This window comes from Gopherus flavomarginatus, chromosome 1 (assembly GCF_025201925.1).
Source record: "Gopherus flavomarginatus isolate rGopFla2 chromosome 1, rGopFla2.mat.asm, whole genome shotgun sequence".
In the NCBI taxonomy this organism is placed as follows: Eukaryota; Metazoa; Chordata; order Testudines; family Testudinidae; genus Gopherus; species Gopherus flavomarginatus.
In genome coordinates, this window is record NC_066617.1 from 360,603,577 (window position 1) to 360,625,636 (window position 22,060).

The 22,060-nt window shown below is 45.8% G+C and overlaps 1 protein-coding gene across 3 annotated transcripts in view; it reads right to left on the minus strand.

The window, feature by feature from the left end:
• The window catches only part of GDPD5 (glycerophosphodiester phosphodiesterase domain containing 5), a 347,993-nt gene that overhangs the window by 90,062 nt on the left and 235,871 nt on the right, over positions 1-22,060 (minus strand). Inside the window, exons 3-5 of one of the 3 annotated variants that reach the window (XM_050930546.1) lie at positions 17,173-17,313; positions 6,970-7,063; positions 6,180-6,239 (exon numbers count right to left, since the gene is read on the minus strand). In XM_050930546.1, the coding sequence (XP_050786503.1) occupies positions 6,180-6,239; positions 6,970-7,063; positions 17,173-17,306 (288 nt within the window). In that variant the 5' untranslated portion in view covers positions 17,307-17,313. Of the gene's footprint in view, positions 1-6,179; positions 6,240-6,969; positions 7,064-17,172; positions 17,314-22,060 lie in introns of those variants that run through there. The other 2 variants (XM_050930540.1, XM_050930554.1) reach the window with 2 other exon arrangements.

Genomic DNA, 22,060 nt, shown 5'->3' on the forward strand with positions numbered 1-22,060 from the left:
ATTCAGAGGATGCTGCTGTTCTGTGCCTTGATCTCATGTACTGTCTGGATCTGGATTCTTCACAGAAAATTTCAGAGCAAAAAAGAAAAAAGAGAAAAAAAGACCAAAAAGTCTTTGAGAGACAGACAGCATAAGGTAGACAAAACAGACAGTACAAAACTCCTACAATTATCTGGATTTGCTTGAACTCCAGACACATTGTCCATTGCCATGAAAAGAGTTAAGTTCTTTTTCATTGTTGGGTTTGTTTTGTTAAAAAAAAAAAACTTTAAAAAAACCTTTTCTCATTATTTCAAAGAAATATTTCTCACCTGGGAAAGAAATTCTCCCGGGCCTAGAATAATTCCCATGTCCTCATCTGCCATGCACCCTCCCTACTCTTTCTAATCCACCCTTTCGAGCAGTTCCTCCTCATGCATGACCCCTGTACCCTCCTCCTCCTGTATGCACTGTTGCTGTAGCCATGTGGGTCTCAAGATATTACAGAGACTAGGTGGGTGAGGTAATATTTTTTTATTGGACCAGCTTCTGTTGGTGAGAGAGACCAGCTTTCGAGGTTATGCAGAGCTGACCTGAAGAAGCTTGTCTCTCTCACCAACAAAAGCTGGACCAATAAAAGATATTACCTCATCCACCTTGTCTCTCCTTCTCTTGAATAATCACCATATGGCTTATTTTTGGTCTGTAAGGGGCAGGTTCTCAGCGAGTGTAATTTGTCAGAAACCAATGAATTTACAGCAGCCTCTAGGTCCTTGGTGACAGGAATGGGTACGTGTGCACACGAGCATAATGCTCAATACACATTCACAGCAATACACATTCACAGTGCAATGATATGGTTTCCTCTTGTTCCTACCTTAACAGTCAGGGTGAAGTTTCTCTCAGCAGCTTCCCATAAGAAAGAGATGTGAAGTTTACACTAAGGGGGTGAGGGATGGATTAAGGCTAAACTCAAGTCCTGTTTTAGACAAGTGTATTAGTCTGAACTGCACTGGAGGAGAAGGTCTGATAGGTAAAAATTGTAGGGACTCACTTCTAAATTTTGGGAGGCCTTCTTCAGATGGAGGGAGGGAAAGGCTTGGATTGGCTGGCCTAGTCAAAAATCTCTCCTTTCACCACCAAATGAGGTGGCCTGACGCATTATATCCAGTGATTTCCTGATTATACGGTATTTACTCAACCTACACAGGTCACAGAAGTGAAACGTGACATCAGTTGTTTTTGCAACATGAACAGTAAGAAAAGGGGGAAATCCACAGCTGCATTGACGGCGGTTTGGATTGGGTTAGCCTTCATGGGTTTCTGGAGCAGGTGGAATTTTACAAACACAGAAGTGACTAGCGACCTTTCTGTTGAGCTCTCTGCTCTAGCAGATCCTCTAGGAGGAAACTCTCAGCAGCATATAGGAGGCTGCTTGTATTCTGTCTGCATGTCCCTCAACAGTGTTCATGATTCATTCCTTTTAGCACCTGTATCTGCTGTTACTGTTACAACCCATTCAGGGGCTCTGGCCAGGACATAACAGCAGGGACAGGGGGGTATGCATTTGATCCAGGCAGCCTGTGAACAGAAGTACGCCCCACTCCACCCCGAGGCCCTTACCCTGTCAACAGAACTGTGAAGGCACACTGATCACCACTCTGCTTACCCGCAACTCATCTGTTTGGGCAAAAGAGCTTTGGGTGACACAGCAAAGGTGTCCTTCCCATGTACATCAGCCAAGTGGACAGCAATTAACAGAATGCTTGAGAGTTCTAATTGGATCCATTACCAGCTTGGGGATAAATTCAGTGGTGATGTGTACAGGTAGGGCCAGTCTCCCTTGAACCTTCCTCCCCCTCTCAGGCCCCAGATATGCAAAGGAAACCAAGCTGGAGTAATACAGAGGAGTGGGACAAAGGGGCATGTAAAGGTAGAGCCTTTGGTTCAAAGGAATCTAGTTGACACTGTCTTACATATGGCCTCTGAACTTAGCCCATGATCCTTAACTCTTTATAGGATCATGGAAGAGACCCTCATTCGGACACCTTGCCCTGCAAATACAGGCCACTCCACCCGGACAGTGCACAGAGCAGATATTTCCCTGACATGCATTTGATTTCAGCCATCTTAAGTTACCAGAAAAGAACCAAGACACAAATTTGAATTTTGGCCTTCAGCAGCCCCACCCCTTTGCTCAGCCTCCCGCCCCGCAGCATCTGGAAAGTTCAGGGGGAAGACACAGACAAGTCTGGTTTGGAATTTGTGAAGGACGGGGGTGGCGGGGGCAGCAATCACCAATTGATCCCTCTAACATATTTCTCTCTCGGTGTTACTCACCCAAACCCACCAGCCACCTGGAATGCGTCTGAAAAATACCAGACTCCTCGCCACGAAACATATGTTGTGCTCAGAATCAACAACTTGTTTTTCAGCAGCAGACAGACATTCTCCACCCCCCTCTCTTACCTCCCCACCCACCACATCCCAATAGCAACACATTCTGGAAAAAGGAGAGACAGGGTCCAATCCTGCAAACTCCCCCCGGGCACAGAACTCCCATTGATTTCAACAGGAGTTGTGTATTGAGAGCTTGTGGGATCTGTCCCATAATCAATTATGGTGTGTTTGTGTATTGCGTGTGTGTGCATACGTGTATATATTACACGTAGTAGTGTTCCATCTAGTGCTCATTCTCCTGCAGACTTGTGTTTCCATACATCGCTGAGTCAGAGCTCTGTGGATTTTGATGTATGGACACCTTTTTCTGTCCCAATTTACAGAAGCTGAAGGTCTCCAAATTTCACCTGAACTTGAAAAGTCAAATCAATACACAGCCAAAGGTGACAAATTTTGCTCAGTTTTGGGCCAATCCACGAATTCTTTCACCAGCTTCCTCTCACTTTCCAGTTCAAGACTCAACATACCTCCACCTCTGCCTACAGTACATCCCTCCCTCTTCCTGGTCCTGGCCCGTGCCAGTTAACTTGGGCCAAGGGGATGTTTAATTGCGACAAAGACTTTCCAGCTTGAGACCAGGCTGTAGGACCCTGCGAGGCAGGAAGGCCTCCAAGCTCAGACTGCAGCCTGAGCCCAAATGTCTACACTACAATTAAACAGCCCCTCAGGCCAAGCTCCATGAGCCCAAGCCAGGCCAGCTGCAGGTTTTCAATCACAGTGAAGACACATCCTTGGATGCTCCCAAGCACTCCGCCTGGTATCCTCTCACTATCTGCTTAAGAACTTCTTTCCACATTACCATTAATGATTGAATACTCCCCTCCTTGTGCCTCCAGGGACCTGCTTCATGCCCCTTTGCAAACCACAGATGTTTCATGAAACCTTTCAACACCCTCCTTGTTTTGTGCCTGGACCATGCTCCAGTACGTTGGGCACAGCACAGAATGATCTTGCGTGTGCCTGAATTATAGAGCAAGCTGTTTGGAACAGGGTGTGTGTCTTTTCTCTAGGTCTGCACAGTGCCAAGCATAAAGCTGGTGCTCTCCATGAAATAATAACCTGCAAATGGAAGCCTGTATCCTGTGTGCTTTTGCAAATCAAACAAGGCACACAGAAGCGCTTTGCAGCAAATTGGTTACTAATAATTAAAATCAGCTTCACAATGGGAGCTATTCTGTAGCCCAGTGGGCTAGCCTGCCTTTATTATATTCAGCAGTAATGCAAGAAATGTACAGACCTGTATCCTGTAAGACATTAACTTCAGCAAGTTAGCATAAGGCTTGAGGTCTATGATCTTTGAACAGATAAACTTTGCACCAATCAATGGCCCAACAGAAAAACCCCCAAGTATTTGGGGAGCTGAAAACAGAGAGTTTAAGGGGAAGATCTGACCACAGGTACATGAGTCAACCACAAAAGTGTCCTGGCAACGAACTGACACACATAACAGGTACACACCACACATCTACGGCTAGCCTGCTTGCTTAAGAAACTTATAAGAAAAGATATGTATTTTCTTATGAGTTCGACTATTTGTTTTATTATAATAGGTTTATAGGTCTATAAGTGAGGATATTTTGGCTGTAACTCAAGGGACCCACAAGGCCACATCCTGTATGTTGAGCTAAGTCAAAATGAGCATACATGTGTTTGGGGCCTTTCACCTAGATACATGGTGATGAGCTAAAGCATAAAGTCCATACATGGCTGTGACCTTAACACAGAAGACATATTGAAGCAGGTTGGCACAGGGGGCTTCCTAAGTTCACACCCTTTTAAACGTAACAGGTACACCGCAACTTGGAAAGAACCGAAATAACCAGTTAGGAAAGAAATAACAAAATGCGATACCTAACCACAAAAGGGCCATGGTAACAAATTGACGTATATGATAATAAATTGAGATTATTGATATACTAATCTATAGAAAAGACACTCCAACATTAGTAAGGTGAGGAAATACAAAACAACAAAAGGGGAGGGGGAACCCCCTACTGAATATGCATCCAACATAACAGTGTCAGCATAACATATTATAAAAGTGGCTTCCCAGCCTAGGGGAGGTAAGAGAGAGAGATGTAGCCCTTGGGAGGTGTCAGAGTGATGGCCACTGATGATGATGAGGAAGGTGATGGTGATGAGGAAGACAATGACCAACATTTCAGGTTGTTCAACAAGAGATGGTGTGAGCAGACGAGTGTGCAGAGGTACATCCTGTAGTATCTCTACCTACCTTACTGAGTTGGAGTGTTTGTGACTGTGCTAAATGTATTAATAAACTAAAGTTGTAAATATCAAAGGGTTCCTATAGTGCAAGTGTTGCACCTGTGCACATCGGGGTTCCTAACTATATAATAATTTAAACAACACTGGGCCTGATCTTGGGACAAAGCGATAACTGGGGATTCTTAAGTAATCAATATAGTTAATACACAATCTAAAGGTCGGGCAACAGTTCCCATTGGCAAAATTAGTCCGCAGAAAGCAAAAGGTAGATCAACTGCTCAGAAATCAGGTCCCAACCCCGCCCTCCATGGAAGCTTTGTCTTAGTGAAGACATCTAGTGGTTAGAGCAGGGAGCTAGCAGGCAGGATTCCTTGTGCAGTGCTTTGAAAATAGGAAGTGCTGAGTAGCCATACTGCCAGCTGCTTCACTGACTTACTGTAGGACTATGGGTAAGTCACTTATTCTCTGTGCAGTTCCTCCATTTATTTGCCAAGGGGGGGTTATATTTGTGACCCTCACATAACATGATGACCCCCTTGGCTCCTTCAGGCAATGCTTTGGGATAGATACTGCCAGGGAACGCTTCCAAGTTGCTGTGGAGACAAGGGTCTGCGGGAGTCCAGAAGGGTAGAATGGAGGTATGGGGGCTTGTGTGGACATCCATGGGCTGTGTAGATCTCTGAGCTCCAGGCTGTCAAGGCTGAACCTCTTGTTCATTCCACAGCTGGAGGAAACTCCAGGCCTCCCTACCGCAATAATCAAGTGGGAACTCTGCAAAGCAAACTTCAGGAACTGTCTTGCCTCCTGCAGACTTTTTCTGCATAAGATAATAAGCTAGACCTAAATATTAGTCTGTTTCAGAAGTAAAGGGAATAACTGTCTGGTGCTTACTTTCGCCACTCGCCATCCTAACTCATGTTTTCTTGCAGTGCTCAGATAATACCTGCTGCAGAAGAGACTCCAACCTGCCACCATTAAACCTCTGAACTCAGCTCTCCAACCAGAAATTCAAAAATCCTGAAGGTTAGGCACAAATTTCACAGGACTCTGCATTTTCCATCAGCCACAGGAGCCCATATAAAAAGCTAACAGTTATATAGCACCCTTTATCAGCATGGATGTCAAAGCATCTAGCACAATATACAGGAATCTCTCCACCCCACTGAAAAGCTGCCACCAGTGGGTGAAATGTGGCGATTGTTTGCCAGAGCACATACAGTTTGTGGCAGGAAATGAAGACACTGCCTGGGAAATTTGCGGCAGGCAAAATCTAAGTTATCCAGACTGGGGCAATGGGATCTTTAATAGATGAGAGAGAGCAAGGTTTTGGTTCTACTTACTATGTAACAGGCTGGGATACATCTCCCCTCCCCCATCCCAAGATTTAAAGCCAAGCGCTGCAGCCAGCCGAGTACGGCATGAGCAATACGTTTTGGGGCTTCTGTACATTCCTTCAGTTTCCTTTGGTTTACTCAGATCTGTGATGGTTTCCTAACTGAGAAAGGGCAATTTACCTTGTGGAGCCAGTGTAAGTTCATTTGCTGTCCCACAGCGATGTGACATAGTGCTAAAATCTGAAAAGACAATCGAAAGAGAAGCCAGTCAGAGATGAGAATGGACGAGTTATACACGTTCATTCAGCATGTAGAGAAAACGCACCTTCAATAAGAGATTGCTTAACGGCGTGGAAGAAAAGCAGTTATAGGATGGGGTTAGCAGGAAGGTTTAAGGCAGTGGCAACTGTACAGAAGAGTCCTCTCCATAAAAATAATCTAATAAATGGACTTATCCCCCTTCAGAGGGGAAACTACTATTGTGTTACTGCCCAGGGCCATGGAGCTGGCACAAGCCACTACCTACACTGCGTCAGGCAAGAATTTGCTGCCCGCTCAAGCATCAGCTTCAAGATACTGGCCATGGCAGCCCAGGATGCAGTGAAGCCCATTTTGCACATGACTGAGGGACCCAAGCCTAGTGCTGTAAGAGCAGACAGGACTGAAACCATCATGAATATCAGACACCCGAAAAATCTATTTCTCAGGAGGCCAGTTGCAGTGCGAATATGTGCGCTGCAATTTCAGCAGGTGACACAGCCGGCAGCACTGATAGGGGAACCTCACAGCTGTCATCCCAAGCTGAAATTTTTGAATTTACTCCAGGCTGCTTAAGGGTGAGAGCACGTGAGAAACACACTGTACAGAACTAAGCCGTTCCCAGCAGTAAGATTTCATAAACCCCTTTGCACAGACATTCATGCTCCAGTTTTCTACACAAGCTTTCATAGAGGGATTTTATCTTACGTACCAATAACGCTGTGATATACAGAAAGCCAGCAGCAGCTGTTATAAGTATTGGAATGGACCAGTCACTCCAATATCCCATTCGATTATATAAATACCTGGAAGATAGGTATGAAAACAAAGATTAGGGCGTGATCCAATAGCACAGCAACTCTGCTCGATTAAACAAGGATTAGAGAGAGGGTCTTTCCCTTCCCACCAAGCAGATCAGCGATGGGAGATGAAACAAAAGTCATTTGAAAACATCCCCAAACCCCAACATTTGTGTATTGATCCCTCTTGGGAAATTAGGAGTTAAATGCTGATACTGTGCTAGGGGGGAAAATATGCTGGGGTTTGGGTTTAAAAAAATAATTCCATATAACAACTAAAAGAGAGAGCATGTGACACAAATATTTCAGCTGGAACAACAGCTTCAAACCAGTACCTGGCATTTCACCAATCCAACAATATATAGGTAATATCAGAAGCAAAAGACAGGGAGGAAAAGAAGAGTTAAGCTATCCACAATAGTGCTCTATTCAAGCCCTGAGTTCCTAGCAGAGGGGAAGGTGGTGGTGATAGAAATTGCATCTGATCTACATTTCAGAGACCGACCACAGAAACTGGAAGGTGTCAACCAGTTCTTCCAAAAACCAGCCTTTCAAGGTATGTCTACACAGCAATTAAACACTCGTGGCTGGCCTGGCTCCTCTGACTTGGGCTAGTGGTGCTTGGGCTGTGAAATTGGGGTGGACGCTGTAAGTGGGGGGTGGAGGACCCAGCCAGATCCCGAATGTCTACACAGCCATTTTGCAGCCCCTCACCCAAGTCAACTGACCCAGGCCAGCCACAGGTGTTTAATTGCTGTGTAGACACAGCGCATGCATGACAATGTAAGGCAAGCATGTCTATCAGGTTAGGTGCATGTTTGCTTAGAGAGAACTTCAAGGGAGTTGGGGAGCCTGTATGGTCTGGTGATTAGAGAACGGACTGATGCAGGATTCGTGGGTTCTAGTCCCGGCTTGACTACTCCTTTGCTGCGTGACCTTCGGCAAGTGATACTTTCTGTGCATCTTAGTCCTAAACTAAAGTCTTTCCCCTAGAAAGGATAATAGTGTTATAGATAAGAAGCGATCAGACCAGATTGCATGTGGGAGATTTAGTGTTGTGTAAAGTGCCTGACAGAGCCCAGGAGGCTGAATGCTTTATTTATGGGCAGAATCACTTCTGGCACAGGAAGCGGATATGTAGGCTTCCCCCACACCATGGATGTGCCATAACCCTGACCTGGCAGGCCCATCTGGAGGGAAGAAAAAGGAGCTCAGTCCTTATGACCCAACTCCATCCTTTGCCCAGTCTCTGCTGAGCTTGAGAACAAGAGGTTTAATCAAGAAGGTGATTTTTGGAGATGTGGAAAACTGGCCACTAGAAGCTGGAATGAGGCCACCAACTCATTGCAAGTAGGTCAAACAGCCTGCAGAGGGTGCACTACAGAGCTGAGCATTGAACAAGCAAAAAAACCCATGTCTCTTAAAATAAGAAAAATACATAAAAACCCTCTTCAAAACAAGGTAATACTCATCATAGTGTATCTGTAGCCTTTGCCCTCACACCTCCCACCTTCTCCCTCTGGTTCCGTCTTCAATGCGTCTGTCTATTCAGAGCAGGAGACATGAGGTGTCAAACTCTTTCTGTGCAAAAAACTGAATTCCACTTTTAAACATTGTGTATCAGCTCCAGCATAAACCACAATCTCTCACTGACGTCAATGGGAGACTTGCACAAAGATCAAGGACGCATTACAGCTTGTGTGTAGCAAAGAGTTACAGATCTGTCACATCTTAAGTACATTTAATGTGCGATTTCAGCTTTACGCAGTCGGCAAAACCAAACCCCCGAAAAAGAGAAAAATAACAATTTTAATAATGTAACTGTAGTGCGGGCCATTCTGCCTGCCATTTAACTCAATGTAATTTTGACTATATGTGGTTTTTGCTTTACGCGCTACCCACGGAATGGAACCCCTGCATAAGATGAGACTCACCTGTATTTGTTCTGCACTTTATTGTTGCATTCACCATTGTACAGTGGGCAGTTACACTCATCTGTAGGACCTCCACAATATCCTAAGATGCCACATCCCCACTGTGTCCGAGCGCCTGCCAGCAGGGCATTAACAGGCATTAACATGACTGACATCTGTCACACATCGTTCATTGTCTCTCCAGGGGAGACTTGTACATGCCATGGAGTGTTTTATTTGGTGTGAGGGGTATTTTTTTCTGATTTCATTTCTTTTTTTTAGCTGTACATGTTGCTGTATGTGTACATTGGCGAAGTCCTGCACCATGAGTGGAAGGTGGTGGTTTATGATGGTCCTTAGTCCCTGTGGAGTTTGTTCCACAGTCTGGGACTGGCCCCTATGAACCCTCTGCCCCCTGCACAGGTAGAAAGTTCAGGTGAGCCAGAGTAGCAGAGTTGTGGGCCATATTCTTCATCCTGGAGCTATAGGCTCTTCTGAATACGCTGGACTCAGGGCACTGCGTGCCTTGAAGACGAGGACTGAGACCTTGAAAATGACTCGCTAGTCTGTGGGAAGCCAGTATAGTGAGCAAAGGACAAGTTGGAGCTGCTTGCAGCAGCCTGTGTTGCTGGGGAGATGCGTTGCAGGGTTCTGTTCTAGCTGGAGTTCCCCCAAGCACTGATAGTTTCACACCCAGGATTACTGCACTGCAGTAATCCAAATCACCAGTGATGGAGATGTGAGTAATTAAGCCAGGTCTCCTAGGATGCAGCAGAGCCTCCTGGCCAAACACAGAAGAATCATAGAATATCAGGGTTGGAAGGGATCTCAGGAAGTCATCTAGTCCAATGCCTGCTCAAAGCAGGATCAATTCCCAGGAAGTTTTTTACCTCATTTCCCTAAATGGCCCTCTCAAGGATTGAACTCACAACCCTGGGCTTTGCAGGCCAATGCTCAAACCACTGAGCTATCCCTCCCCCCGCAAAGGTAGAAAGCCTCCCTCCTGGCTGCTGTTAGGATAGTTTAGCATCAGTGAGTAATCACTACAAACTGCACCGACCAATGTGGGCGTGTACCTTCCTCCACAGGGGCTGCACCATGGCCACAATCTCTTACAAGTACTTTCCTCTATGCACCAGTATCACCCCCATTTTGCTTGGGTTCTGCTTCAGCCAGCTGTTCTTCATCCAGGAGCTGAACTTGTCCAAACACTGGGCCATCACAACCACCCTTTCTGCCCTTTGTTTTTCCTTCTGCCCCATCTCATCTCTGTTTCGCTCCCTATCCGTACCTGCCCACCTTCCCTTTCCTCCCTGCAGCAACTCTCAGTTCCTCCCCACCCCATACCGGGGGGGGCTATTTCCCCATCCTAACCCACCCCACCCGCTAAAATGATCATCCACTAAACTGACATTCAATGAAAAATTTCACTCATTCTCCCAGGTGTTTTTCTCTTTCCTACAGCCTTCCCTTGCTCCAGCTTCTCACTTCTCCTTCTACATGTATCGTAGCGTCTCTTTACTTCCGCCTTTCTTGTGCACCCTTTCCCCGTGTTCCCCACATCCCTTTTCACTATCTCCTTCTCAGCTTTTGATTCCCTTCTCTCCAGTGCAGGGAGATTGGTTCCGTCTTCTTCCGTGCCTGCTTCCCACTCATCTCCGTTGGCAAGGTAGAGACACTGACGGTGAAAGAGTTAACGATAATAGTTTGAACCAAGTCGACCACAATCGGTGCTGTAAGAGACACCACCCCTTTCTCATGGGACTTCAAATGTCAAATTTGCATATAAATGGAGAGAGACTTCCCAGGCCTAAGCAGGAATTAAAGAGTCTACCGTATTGCCAGTTTTCATGTAAGGATCAGTGAACTCAACGTGAACTTGGACTCCGGCTCTCTGTATTGCCAAAAAAACAGTATCTCATGCTGACGAAAGTTATACAATCTTGGGGGTTTTGTTTGATTTCCAGCGCTAGCTTTTGGAAAGGCTTTAGATCACGAAGCGCTGCCAGTAAGATGACTTGAGCATGTGTGCGCTTCCCCCCAGTGGCTCTTTGCCATCCCCATATCGGACCTGCCTGCCAAAAGCATCAGCAAAAGGCCCCGATCACCCACCTTTCAGAGTCCTTGGCCAAAACTAGCTGCAAGGAAAAGAGCAGCTGGCTAAAGCTGAACCCAGGCAAGACCGAGGTGATGCTGACATGCAGAGGGAAGCAGTTGGAAGAACTCAACTTCTCCAAAACCTCTTCTGCTACTGAAGATTTCTGGCCTCTAATTGTTAAGCTGGACCCTAGTCTGAAGGTCCTTTTGGACTCCTCAGTGCTGCTGGATGCCCAGACAGCCACAGTGGCAAGAGATGTCTGTCACAACTCAGGGTGACCATACTTCCCCCTCTGTAGTACAGCAAGCACACCCACACTCAGGCTTCTGGCTCCCCTGGCCGTCACCTCTGCTGGGCAGAGACCCTCATCTTTTTCCCTTCCAACCAGGGTATTTCCAGGTTTAACAGTTCCCTGCCTACACTGTGATTCCTCAGCAAGGCAGACTACCTTAAAAGGCCAGGCCTGCGCTTTGCTTTCTCTTCAGAGACTAACAAAGTAACGGACAGGAGTTATAAGTTACCACATTGTTCTTTCTAAGCAAACATTTATGTGTAAGCTACAAAGCACTACAGAGAAAACATTCAGAATAATAAAAGACCCTACACATGTGCTGATAAGCTCACCATATATCACCCCACCTCCAGCATGGGCTCTGGCAGATGAGCTGTCCTTCAAACCACACACAAGAGTTTTCCTGTGGTTTCAAGTTCACAACAGCCTTTGCTCAGAACAAAAACACTCATGGAAAGTGTTCACAGCCTAAGTGGCTTTGATCAGGAGTTTCCAGGAGCAGGTAACCAGGAGACAATGGGGTTCTCTCTCCAGGCCTCCCAAGGGCCTCCAAAGAAATACACTTCATAGGTATTGTCCCAGCCAGTTATTTCAAGCTCCTAACACTTCCCACAAATTGCATTAATCATGTCTCTCTCCTAAAGAAGTTCCATGCAATCCCACAATCCTTTTAGACTAACAGACGTATTGGAGCGTAAGCAGACGTATTGATGTGTTTGACGAAGTGGGTATTCACCCAAGAAAGCTTATGCTCCAATACGTCCATTAGTCTATAAGGTGCCACAGGACTCTGGATTTTAATGAAAGTCTTCACTTGATGTTTAATATTAAAAGTTTAAAGCCCTGTATTACTGTGTTATAAAAAACAGATCCGTGTTCCCCAGAATCTAGATGAAATCAGGAATTAAGAATTTATTATATAGATTTAGAGAAGAACAGGATCTAGCCTGCTAGCTCCAAAGCCTCATGTACTCTTCCTTTTTCCATCCGTGGTTTGATTATGCAGATATAATCTCTATGCACCAGTGACTCAAAATAAAATCAGCCGAATATATGCACCCCAGGCAATACGTTTAAAACATTTACTTATTTTTGAGGCATGAAGCATAAAAGCTGGGAAGGACACCACATATTCAGGGCTGCCAGCCTTTTAGATAAAGGATGAAAGCCTGCAGCGATATATGTCAAACTGTGGTTTTGGTTTGTCTCTATATACTACATTTCAATCTCAAAAGACTCCATAACTCTTGTCAAGTTCAGGGCCCCATCTGCCTACGTGAACCACATTGTCCACATGAATAACCAGTTTAACGCAGTGGGATTGCTCACCTGAGGAAATCTGTGCAGGGCTGGGCCCTTAATACAATATACAAACCATACACAGGGATTACCACACTGATCTATGAAGCATCGCTGCCTCTCAGGTGAGCGGTGGCAGCTGATTAGCAGCACCTGGCAATGTGTTTGCAAAAGTCTGGGTCAGAAAATGAAGACTATTCTATCCACTTGAAATTGCAGGTGCAGCTTTAGACAAGCAGAATGCAACAGGGTGCATGTGTGTATAAAAATGTGTTTAGGATTACAGTTACACTATTAGTATTTTCTTTTCACACTTTAATTGGGACAGGTTGAAGAGGGCCAGTGGCACTGCCTGTGTGAGAGATGGCAGGCGCTGCAAATGGCCAGCTGGCCATAACAGCATCATTTCTTTTAAATCTTCATAACTTTCCTGGGATTAAGGGCCCCAGGCAGAGATCAGGGGCCCACTGTAATTTATGAAGACAGCTTCATATTGTATATATATATGGAGATAGAGGTACACCTCTCTCAGAGGACTGGAAGGGTCATCGAAAGGTCATTGAGCCCAGCCCCTGCCTTCACTAGCAGGACCAAGTACTGATTTTGCCCCTGATCCCTAAATGGCCCCCTCAAGGGCTGAACTCACAACCCTGGGTTTAGCAGGCCAATGCTCAAACCACTGAGCTATCCCTCCCACACCTTAAAGAATTTACACTCTAGATTGCAACAGGATGACCGGTGAATGAAAAACAGAGAATGGGATAACAGGCCACCCCTTGTCTCACTATTACCAGCTGTTGGCTTGTAGGCACCGCAGCAGAGGTGAGGTTTAAAGAGGACCCTCGTTCATACTGCCTGCATGTCAGTTACCAGTCCAGGTGTCTCTGCCTGTACCACACAGGCTCTCCTGCTTTTCCTACATGCCACTTGGCTAGGCACTTTTTTGATTGCTAGTGCATTTTATTACATTGCAAACAGCTATGCTGCAAAAGCCAGGATGCGCCTGTGTATAGCCAGTGGAAAGTGACGTTTCCTCCATCCCCAGGATTAGCCTCACAGTAATTAAAGCCTCATGCTGACTTATTATCCTCTTTCCTATTATTTTCATAGAATTTTAGGCTATTTTTAAAACAGTGCTGTTGCCGTACAACACTGATGTCAGGACGTGAATGCATCCCAAAGCAGGTGGCTAATTGGGGTCTGGGAACATACTGAGCAACTGGCCCATTTTTAACATCAAACCTTGATGCTTGAGTGGCTTAATGCACATACAGAGTCCTGCTGCTTCCAGTCCAGTTAGCATCTTCCACAGCTACTCTTAATATATGTGAGAGATTTCTTCCCAATGCCATCCACTCACCCAGGGCTCCCAACCCTCTCACTGGGACCATGGGTTCCATTAACATTAAATTTTAAAAAGCAACACCTTCCTCCCATATGATGGGGCATATGGTGATCAAAGCAGCCTTCCCAGGAGCTTTCATAATGGGGCGCCCAAATTTTGCATCACCAAGGGCTCCACTTCACACATCAGTTCATTAATTCTACTTGTGAAGCATAGAATGCACACTTCGGATCACCTGTTTCCAGAGAGCCCACAGTCTCCTACCATTGTTGTGACCTGCTCTATATTAAGGCTGAGGTGGACGAGGTGGGACAGCACGGCATTCCTCCAGCAAGTGCAAAGCTGTTCATGAGGTCTTCTCCATCCAACTCTTGTTGGATCAAACACGCAAACATGGTGAGGTGGGATTCTGGCATATGAAGCAGATGGCCAAGCCACCTGAGACAGCACTGAGTCACTTCGGAAGGCACTGGAAGCACTGGAGCACACTGGAGTGGGTCCGATGCCTGTTACGAGGTGAGACCACCATATGCTTTCAATATGTCATCGCGGTTTCCTGTCAAAAGCATTCAATTGGCGCATTTGCAAAAGAAGGGGCACACAATCAGAAAAACTGCTTGTCCCAGGCTCAACAGAATTGCTTGTTGTGCTTCTCAGTAATACAAACCATTAGTAGATTAACTCCAGGATAAGTGCACAGCTGCAAGGAGAAGGAAACCATGGGCTATGTTTTAGGATTGCATTAGCAGCCATATGACACTCAGGTCCCATTAACGCAGAGGTTGTACTGTGGGACACAGCAGTCTATTACTGGTGTCTTCAGATGCTACCAAAAGAATCGAGGCGCCACTGGGCTGAGCACTGCAAACACGCACACAGACAATCCTTCCCACAACCCACACACACAGACAGATGAACGGCAGGGAGCCGGTACGTCTATCATATCAGCACACGTATTTCTCAGTTGCAAGTTTTGCTGTTAATTTAAATTAACCTCACTACTAATCCTGATCTACCCTATGAAATATTATCTCTATTTTAGTGATGATAATACAGAAACAGAGAAAGTAGTGCTCCTGATGACAGGAGGGAGCAGTGTCAGTGCTGGGAGTCAGACTCGGGAGTTCCTGGCTCCCAGATCCATTCAGACTTCTAGACCGGGCCATGCCCACATTTTTCAAACATGGTCCGTGATTTTGGGTTGCTCCAGTTTTTGGAGAGACGAGCGGAGCACCCATCACTAAGTCAACAGAACTGCGTGTGCTCAGCATCACAAGCTGGGTACCCAAAACTCCAAGCATCCAAAGTCAGCAGCCACTTTTGAACATTTTGGCCTAAGCACGATGTTCACTTATCTCTCCACAGGCCTAGCATGAGCTATCTCCATCTGTGATCTAGATCCAAATGAGGCCTTCTTTCCTAGTCCTCCTCTAGGGCTTTTGCTTCATTAAAAGAATAATTCCTTTTGGATTTTATAATGGAATAAGCTAGGAGATTGAACGACATGATGCACTAGCTGGCACCATTACAAACTAGAGAGTGCCATAACTCATACCCTGCTGGCTGGTGTCCAGTACACTTTGCACTGCCTGCAGGCCTGCAGGCAGTGCAAAGCAGCTAGGCACATTCACCCATACAGAGTTGGAGCCACCTGGAGTGGTGACACTCCAGAGGGGTCAGGATCCTTCATTGGGATCTACAGACTAATGCTAGAAGGGAAAATAATGTGCTAGGGAAGCAGTGTTGTCTAGTGGTTTGAGCCAGGACTTAAGGGATCTATTTCAAACTCTGCCAATGAGACAATGGGTGAGTTTAGGCAGGTCACTTAAGCACTATGCTTCAATTTACCCAGCCTCTTTATAGATGTGTAAGCAGAGTCAGGATGAGCTCTACCTTGACATCTGGTGGTGAATTATGGGAAGTGTGGAAAGAATTTCAGAAAGTGTGAATTCTCAGATATTTGCATGGGCATGCCCAGCATAGCCCAATGCAGCCTGGGATGGTTATTTTGACAGCTCTGGGATCCCCAATTTCTTTGTCATTGGGGCAGGATAAATAAAGTGTTGCCACCTGATTATGTGAATGAGGAACTACGAGACTGCTTTATGACACAGATGTCTCAATATAACTTAAGTGACACTTGCTAAACAAGGGACATGGGTTTCAATACCCAGTGAATAGAGAGAGGTTAGGGACTGTTATGTATACCTGATGGTATGGGCTTCTTTTGAGGGCATGGAACACCAATTGCACAGCCTCCTCTCTCCACTGTAAAAGGGTAGAGCTAATTTTGATTTCATTAGGAATCCATCTAGAGACTGCTGAGCTGAGTTCATGTTGGGCCAATGGTGCACCAGCACCAAGGCTCCCCTACTAAGAGCTGAAATCACTGAAAGAGCTGAGCTGAGATCACTGAGTGCTGTGTTAACTAGTCGGGGAGCCTGAAGACCTATCGTTAAGTGGTAGCAGAGTGGAGCAGTTTGCAGCATGTTGGAGCAGCCCATGGAACAATGAGCGAAGTGAAGCAGTTTGCAGGGACGGCTGGAGGAGCGGCACAGCTGGTGTAATGGAGCTGGTCGTGGTGAAGGCTGCAGCAGAACTCCACGGAGAGGCGGAGCAGTTGGCCCTGGCCCGCGTAAGGTGCCCCTTAACACCTTGTGTGGACTCCCCCCCACCCATTTCCACCCAGGCTGGGGGGGGTAAAACTCTGCAGATAAACTTTTGAATTCTGGGGTGACACTGACCAGAGATTTTCGGGTTGTGGACTTTGGGGTGATTGGGCTTAAGACCCTAAGGGGGAAAGGAAATTGCCAAACGTACTTGGAGGTGGGTTTTTGCTTATGGTTTGTGTTATAATCCTGTTTGTGGTGTTTCTCCAATGTGATGCCGCATTGTTTCTTTCCTTTATTAAAAGAATTTTGCTACACTCAGACTCCGTGCTTGCGAGAGGGGAAGTATTGCCTCCTAGAGGCGCCCAGGGGGGTGTGGTATGTAAGTGTCCCAGGTCACTAGGTGGGGGCTCAAGCCGGTCTTGCATTGTGTTATTGAAACGGAACCCCTGGATACTGAACCCGGCCCTTGTTGCTGCCAACTCAGAGGGGCAGAACGGTTACAGATGTAATATTGCCTTCCTCATTAGGGTACTTCGAAGGAAACTCAGTAACTGACCTTTGCAGAGCTTTCTTTGGATCACACAGTTTGGATTTCTCCTGGTTTCTTCCAGAGACCTGGCAAAACTTTCCAGCAGCCCAGGTTTGCTCATCACCTTGGCAATCCTGCTCCACTTTGGTTTCAAATTCCATTTTGAATCTGAAACCAAGTGAGTTGTGTGCAGTTAGGGCTTCGTTGCAAACATTTTACCTAGGCTCTACTCATGTGGCTTTATTGTCTTTAACAGGCCAGCAGATTAAAAAAGCTGTAGAAATGTCCACGATGGTTTTGAAAGAAGTCTGAAGTATTCACTTTACATTCCTTTGCTATGACAAGCAAAAGCAGTGCTGAAAGAAGCCCTGGCCAGTTCTCTAAGTGCATCCACACAGAAAACACTCCCCACACTCCCAGGCAGCAAGTCTCAGAACCCAGGTCAGCTGATTGCTGCAAAGCTAAAAATGGCAGCGTAGAGGTTTGGACTCACCAGGGTTGAGAGCCTAGGCTCCAACCAAAGCCCAAACGTCTACACTGCTATTTTTAGTCCCACAGCGTTAGCCCCCGTGAGCTCAGCTGATTGGGCTCCGAGACTCACTGCTGCTTTTTTCATAGGGTGACCTGGGGGGAGACAGGGTGCAGGGGGAGAGTTGCACTGTGTAGACACACCCAGAGAAACTGGGGTTATGGCATTGGGGCTTACAAGAAAGCAGAGAGGAAAAAACAGTGTGCATTTGGTATAGAATGACAGAAGAAAAAGATATTGGGGATCTTGAGGGGAATTTAAACCCTTGCACTCTTCCCTCAGGTAAAACAAAAATAATAAAAAAATTAGAACATCAGCCGCATACAGGTATTTGCTGAACATTTGGACCCAGTTAATTTGTATTATTTATATTGTGATAGCACGTGGGAGCCTTAGTCACAGACCAGGACCCCATGGGGTGAGGCACTGTGAAAGAGCAGAACAAACAGATGGTCTTTGCCCCCAAACAGCTAGCAATCTGAGACAAAAGAGAGGCACATACAGACAGATGGGGGAGCACACAGAAACAAGAAGTGTCAGCGTGGTAAGTAAGCAACGAGGGGAAACCATGAAGAGGAAAACGAAGTGCCATGAGTGACATTACAACAGAACTCCCCAGGTGCCGCCATCTGAGACCGAGTTTCTCTTCAGCACTTTAAGTTATTCTCCCCAGCCCGCAACATCAAGTTATTCCAGGACATAAGACATAAGACATCTCAAATAAACATGTTCCACTCTAAATGTCTATGAGGATGGACAGGCCACGCTCAATAAAACTGTCAAATGAACTGACGGGATACAAGCTACCCCCAAACACATCCTCAGGAGCACTATGTGAATCTCACTGCTGAAAACAGGAACTTGTTAAGAGACAGCCCTGTCTTGTATTAGTCATTTCTGGCAGAAAATCGCTACCATCATTAAGGTTTTTGAACACTCATTCAATAACTTCGGCATCCTAACAGGCAGTTTATTTATGGGATCAACTACCGGTTACATTTTTAATAGAATTTGCACATTGTCTTTAAAAGCAGCAAAGAATCCTGTGGCACCTTATAGACTAACAGACGTTTTGGAGCATGAGCTTTCCTGGGTGAATACCCACTTCCTCAGATGCATGTAGTGGAAATTTCCAGGGGCAGGTAAATATATGCTAGCAAGCAAGCTAGAGATAACGAGGTCAGTTCAATCAGGGAGGATGAGGCCCTGTTCTAGCAGTTGAGGTGTGAAAACCAAGAGAGGAGAAACTGGTTCTGTAGTTTCAAAGAGAAACTGCTGAGCTTCATTTCATCTGCAAATTTGACACCATCAGCTCAGGATTGAACAAAGACTGTGAATGGCTTGCCAACTACAGAACCAGTTTCTCCTCTCTTGGTTTTCACACCTCAACTGCTAGAACAGGGCCTCATCCTCCCTGATTGAACTGACCTCGTTATCTCTAGCTTGCTTGCTAGCATATATTTACCTGCCCCTGGAAATTTCCACTACATGCATCTGAGGAAGTGGGTATTCACCCAGGAAAGCTCATGCTCCAAAACGTCTGTTAGTCTATAAGGTGCCACAGGATTCTTTGCTGCTTTTACAGATCCAGACTAACACGGCTACCCCTCTGATACTTGACACATTGTCTTTGACAGGAAGATGATTGCTGAAGTGAGTTAGCTGACAGTAGCTTGGGCTTTGCTCTAAAGCGTTTTAGAAAATTGCTAAGATATATTGCAAGAAATTCAATTTTATTATAGGTGGTTGAGTTGGAGAAGGGAGATGGGAACAGGAGCCATGAATGAAGGGGAGAGACTGGGAGCTAGTGTGGGATCTGGGGAGGGGAATAGGAGAAAGTTGGCTGGGAAGGAACACCTGAGATCCGATGATAACCATGAAAGCATCCTTCAAGTTTAACGCAGTTGAATGCGTTCCTGGAGAACTGGATCCTACCCCTGCCTCTGCCCAAGCATTCCCGTTTGACACTGGGTAAGTCATTGCAACCTAACTTTCCCCAGTGGTCACTACTTGAAGCGGCTCACTTTTTGGGTGCCTGGCTTGAGACCCTGGCATCTGAAAGCCGTAATTGAACATAGTTCGCGCTATATAATGCTAAGTACTCTGAAGAATCAGGTCCTAGGTATCTCAAATTGGGCACCCAAAATTAATGGATACTTTTGACCTTAGTCTCACTGTAACTCAGCTCCTCATCTGCAAAATGAGGCTCACACTCCCTCACTTCACAGGAGCAGTTGTGAAGATAAATGCATGAATGTATGTGAAGCATTCAGATACTATAAATGATGAGCACCGTACTAATTTCCTCCTGGGATCTTCTAATTTTGTCTTCAGAGCAGGGGTTGAATAATGTGCAGTAAACAAGGCCTGGGGCCACACATTTAACAATGAGGATAAAACAAAGTATTGCACAGCTGCCCATTAAATTGAGCACCGTCCATTCTGTGCACTGGATGAAGGAAGGGCCCTGTGGAAAAAATACTGTGAGGCCATGCAGTTAAGACTGTACCATAATACAGATGCACAGCGGTTGTGGGGGGTGAATTAGCTTCATTCTTTTAACATAGCTTATTACTGTGTGCAATATATATTATAAAAATATGAAATAAGGTGTATTGAAAGAAATATTTTTCTTAATAAAGGAAGCATTGCTGTATCTCTTTTCTCCCAAACAGAAATTATCAGGATCCAGCACCTTTGGTAATAAGACAGAGCAAGCAAATCCACTAAATAGGTTTTTAAGAATCGTGAGCGTATTTAATATACACGTACACCGACTTTCTCTGATTGTACTTATCAGAATGGAGCACCCAGAACAATGCATTACATCAGAACAATAGGGAAATAGGAGTGACAGGCAGGTAAGTATTGTGAACGCACTGATAGTGGCTCCATAGTTAGGCCTACATCAGGATTTTGACTGACAGGACCTTAAAACTTCCCCGGAACAGAAAGAATAGATTAGATGTAGGGTGGCCAGGTGCCCGGTGTTTGGCCGGAAAGTGGTTGAAAAGGGGACCTGACAGTATCCAGACACCGCTCCTGACCAGACACCCAAAGTCGGATCACTACAGGTGTGGGAGGCACCAGGCCATCACCCGCACCAGCCGCTGCTCAGCTGAGGCCACCTCCTACTTGCATTGGGCAGCTGCAGCTCTCAGTCCTGCTCCGAAGCAAAACCAGGATGGGGAAGGGGAGAGCAGCAAGCGATTGGGGGGGAGGGGAGAGGGAAGGCATGTGAATGAGGGTGGGGTCTTGGGGGAAGAGGCAGGGCCGGGCCTGTGGGGAAGGTTTTCAGCTAGGGGTCAAAAACTGAAAATGAATCAGGGTGAGTATTTTTGTTTGGTTGCCTCCTTTAGCCTTTACAGTGGGGAGAGGAGTTTTAACCTAGTCCCATTCCTTTTTTGGTTCGGTTTGAATTTTTCACATTTGGGAGGATCAATTTGAAAAAACAAAAGCCAAAACTAGAATAAAAAACACCTCCACGACAACTAGAATAGCCAACGTAGATTCAGTCTGGGGTCTGATGGTCTTATGGAAGCGAACAATTGACAAGGATCAACAGGATATGACACTACAATACCTTCTTACACAACAGGCATTTGTTAAATAAAATTATTAACTAGACACACAAACTCGCTTCAACAACTTGAATTCCACCTTTTTTCTCTATGTTTACCATGGAGCATACCCAGTCTGGAACGCTGCACAGCCCACGTATAGTGGCTAAATAATATAAATCCAAGTATCTCTCAATACATTTACCAATGAAGACCAGAGGTTCTCAAATTGGGAGGCGAGCCCCCCTGAGGGCAGGGTGGAGAATGTAGGGGGGGGTGAGGTGTGAGAAAAACACCTAACCGTGCATATCTTACCCACAGCAACAAATAACCAGCACTGCTGATTCCTCCAGACACAGCAGGTGCTCAGATGGCACTGTGCATTTTCATTGATTTTGGTTACATTTGCACAGCATTATACAAAATCGTTGCCATCTGTACATGAATCCGTTTGCCACGAGGTGTGCACATTTAATTGTAAGCATCGATCACCACTGCAGTTTTGTTTTTGCTCTTATGACAATGGGTCGTTGGCTCTGTTTCCATCAGTTTTTAGTACCTAGTGAGGGTTGCGTGTTGTTTTTTTTTTTTTTTAATTGGCATATGTACTTGTGTGGCGGGGGAGGGATGGCATAAACTACAACAGAAACAAAGAACATAAGAAAGGCTGTACTGGGTCAGACCAAAGGTCCATCCAGCCCAGTATCCTGTTTGCCGACAGTGGCCAATGCCAGGTGCCCCAGAGGGAGTGAACCTAACAGGAAATGATCGAGTGATCTCTCTCCTGCCATCCATCTCCATCCTCTGACAAACAGAGGCTAAGGAC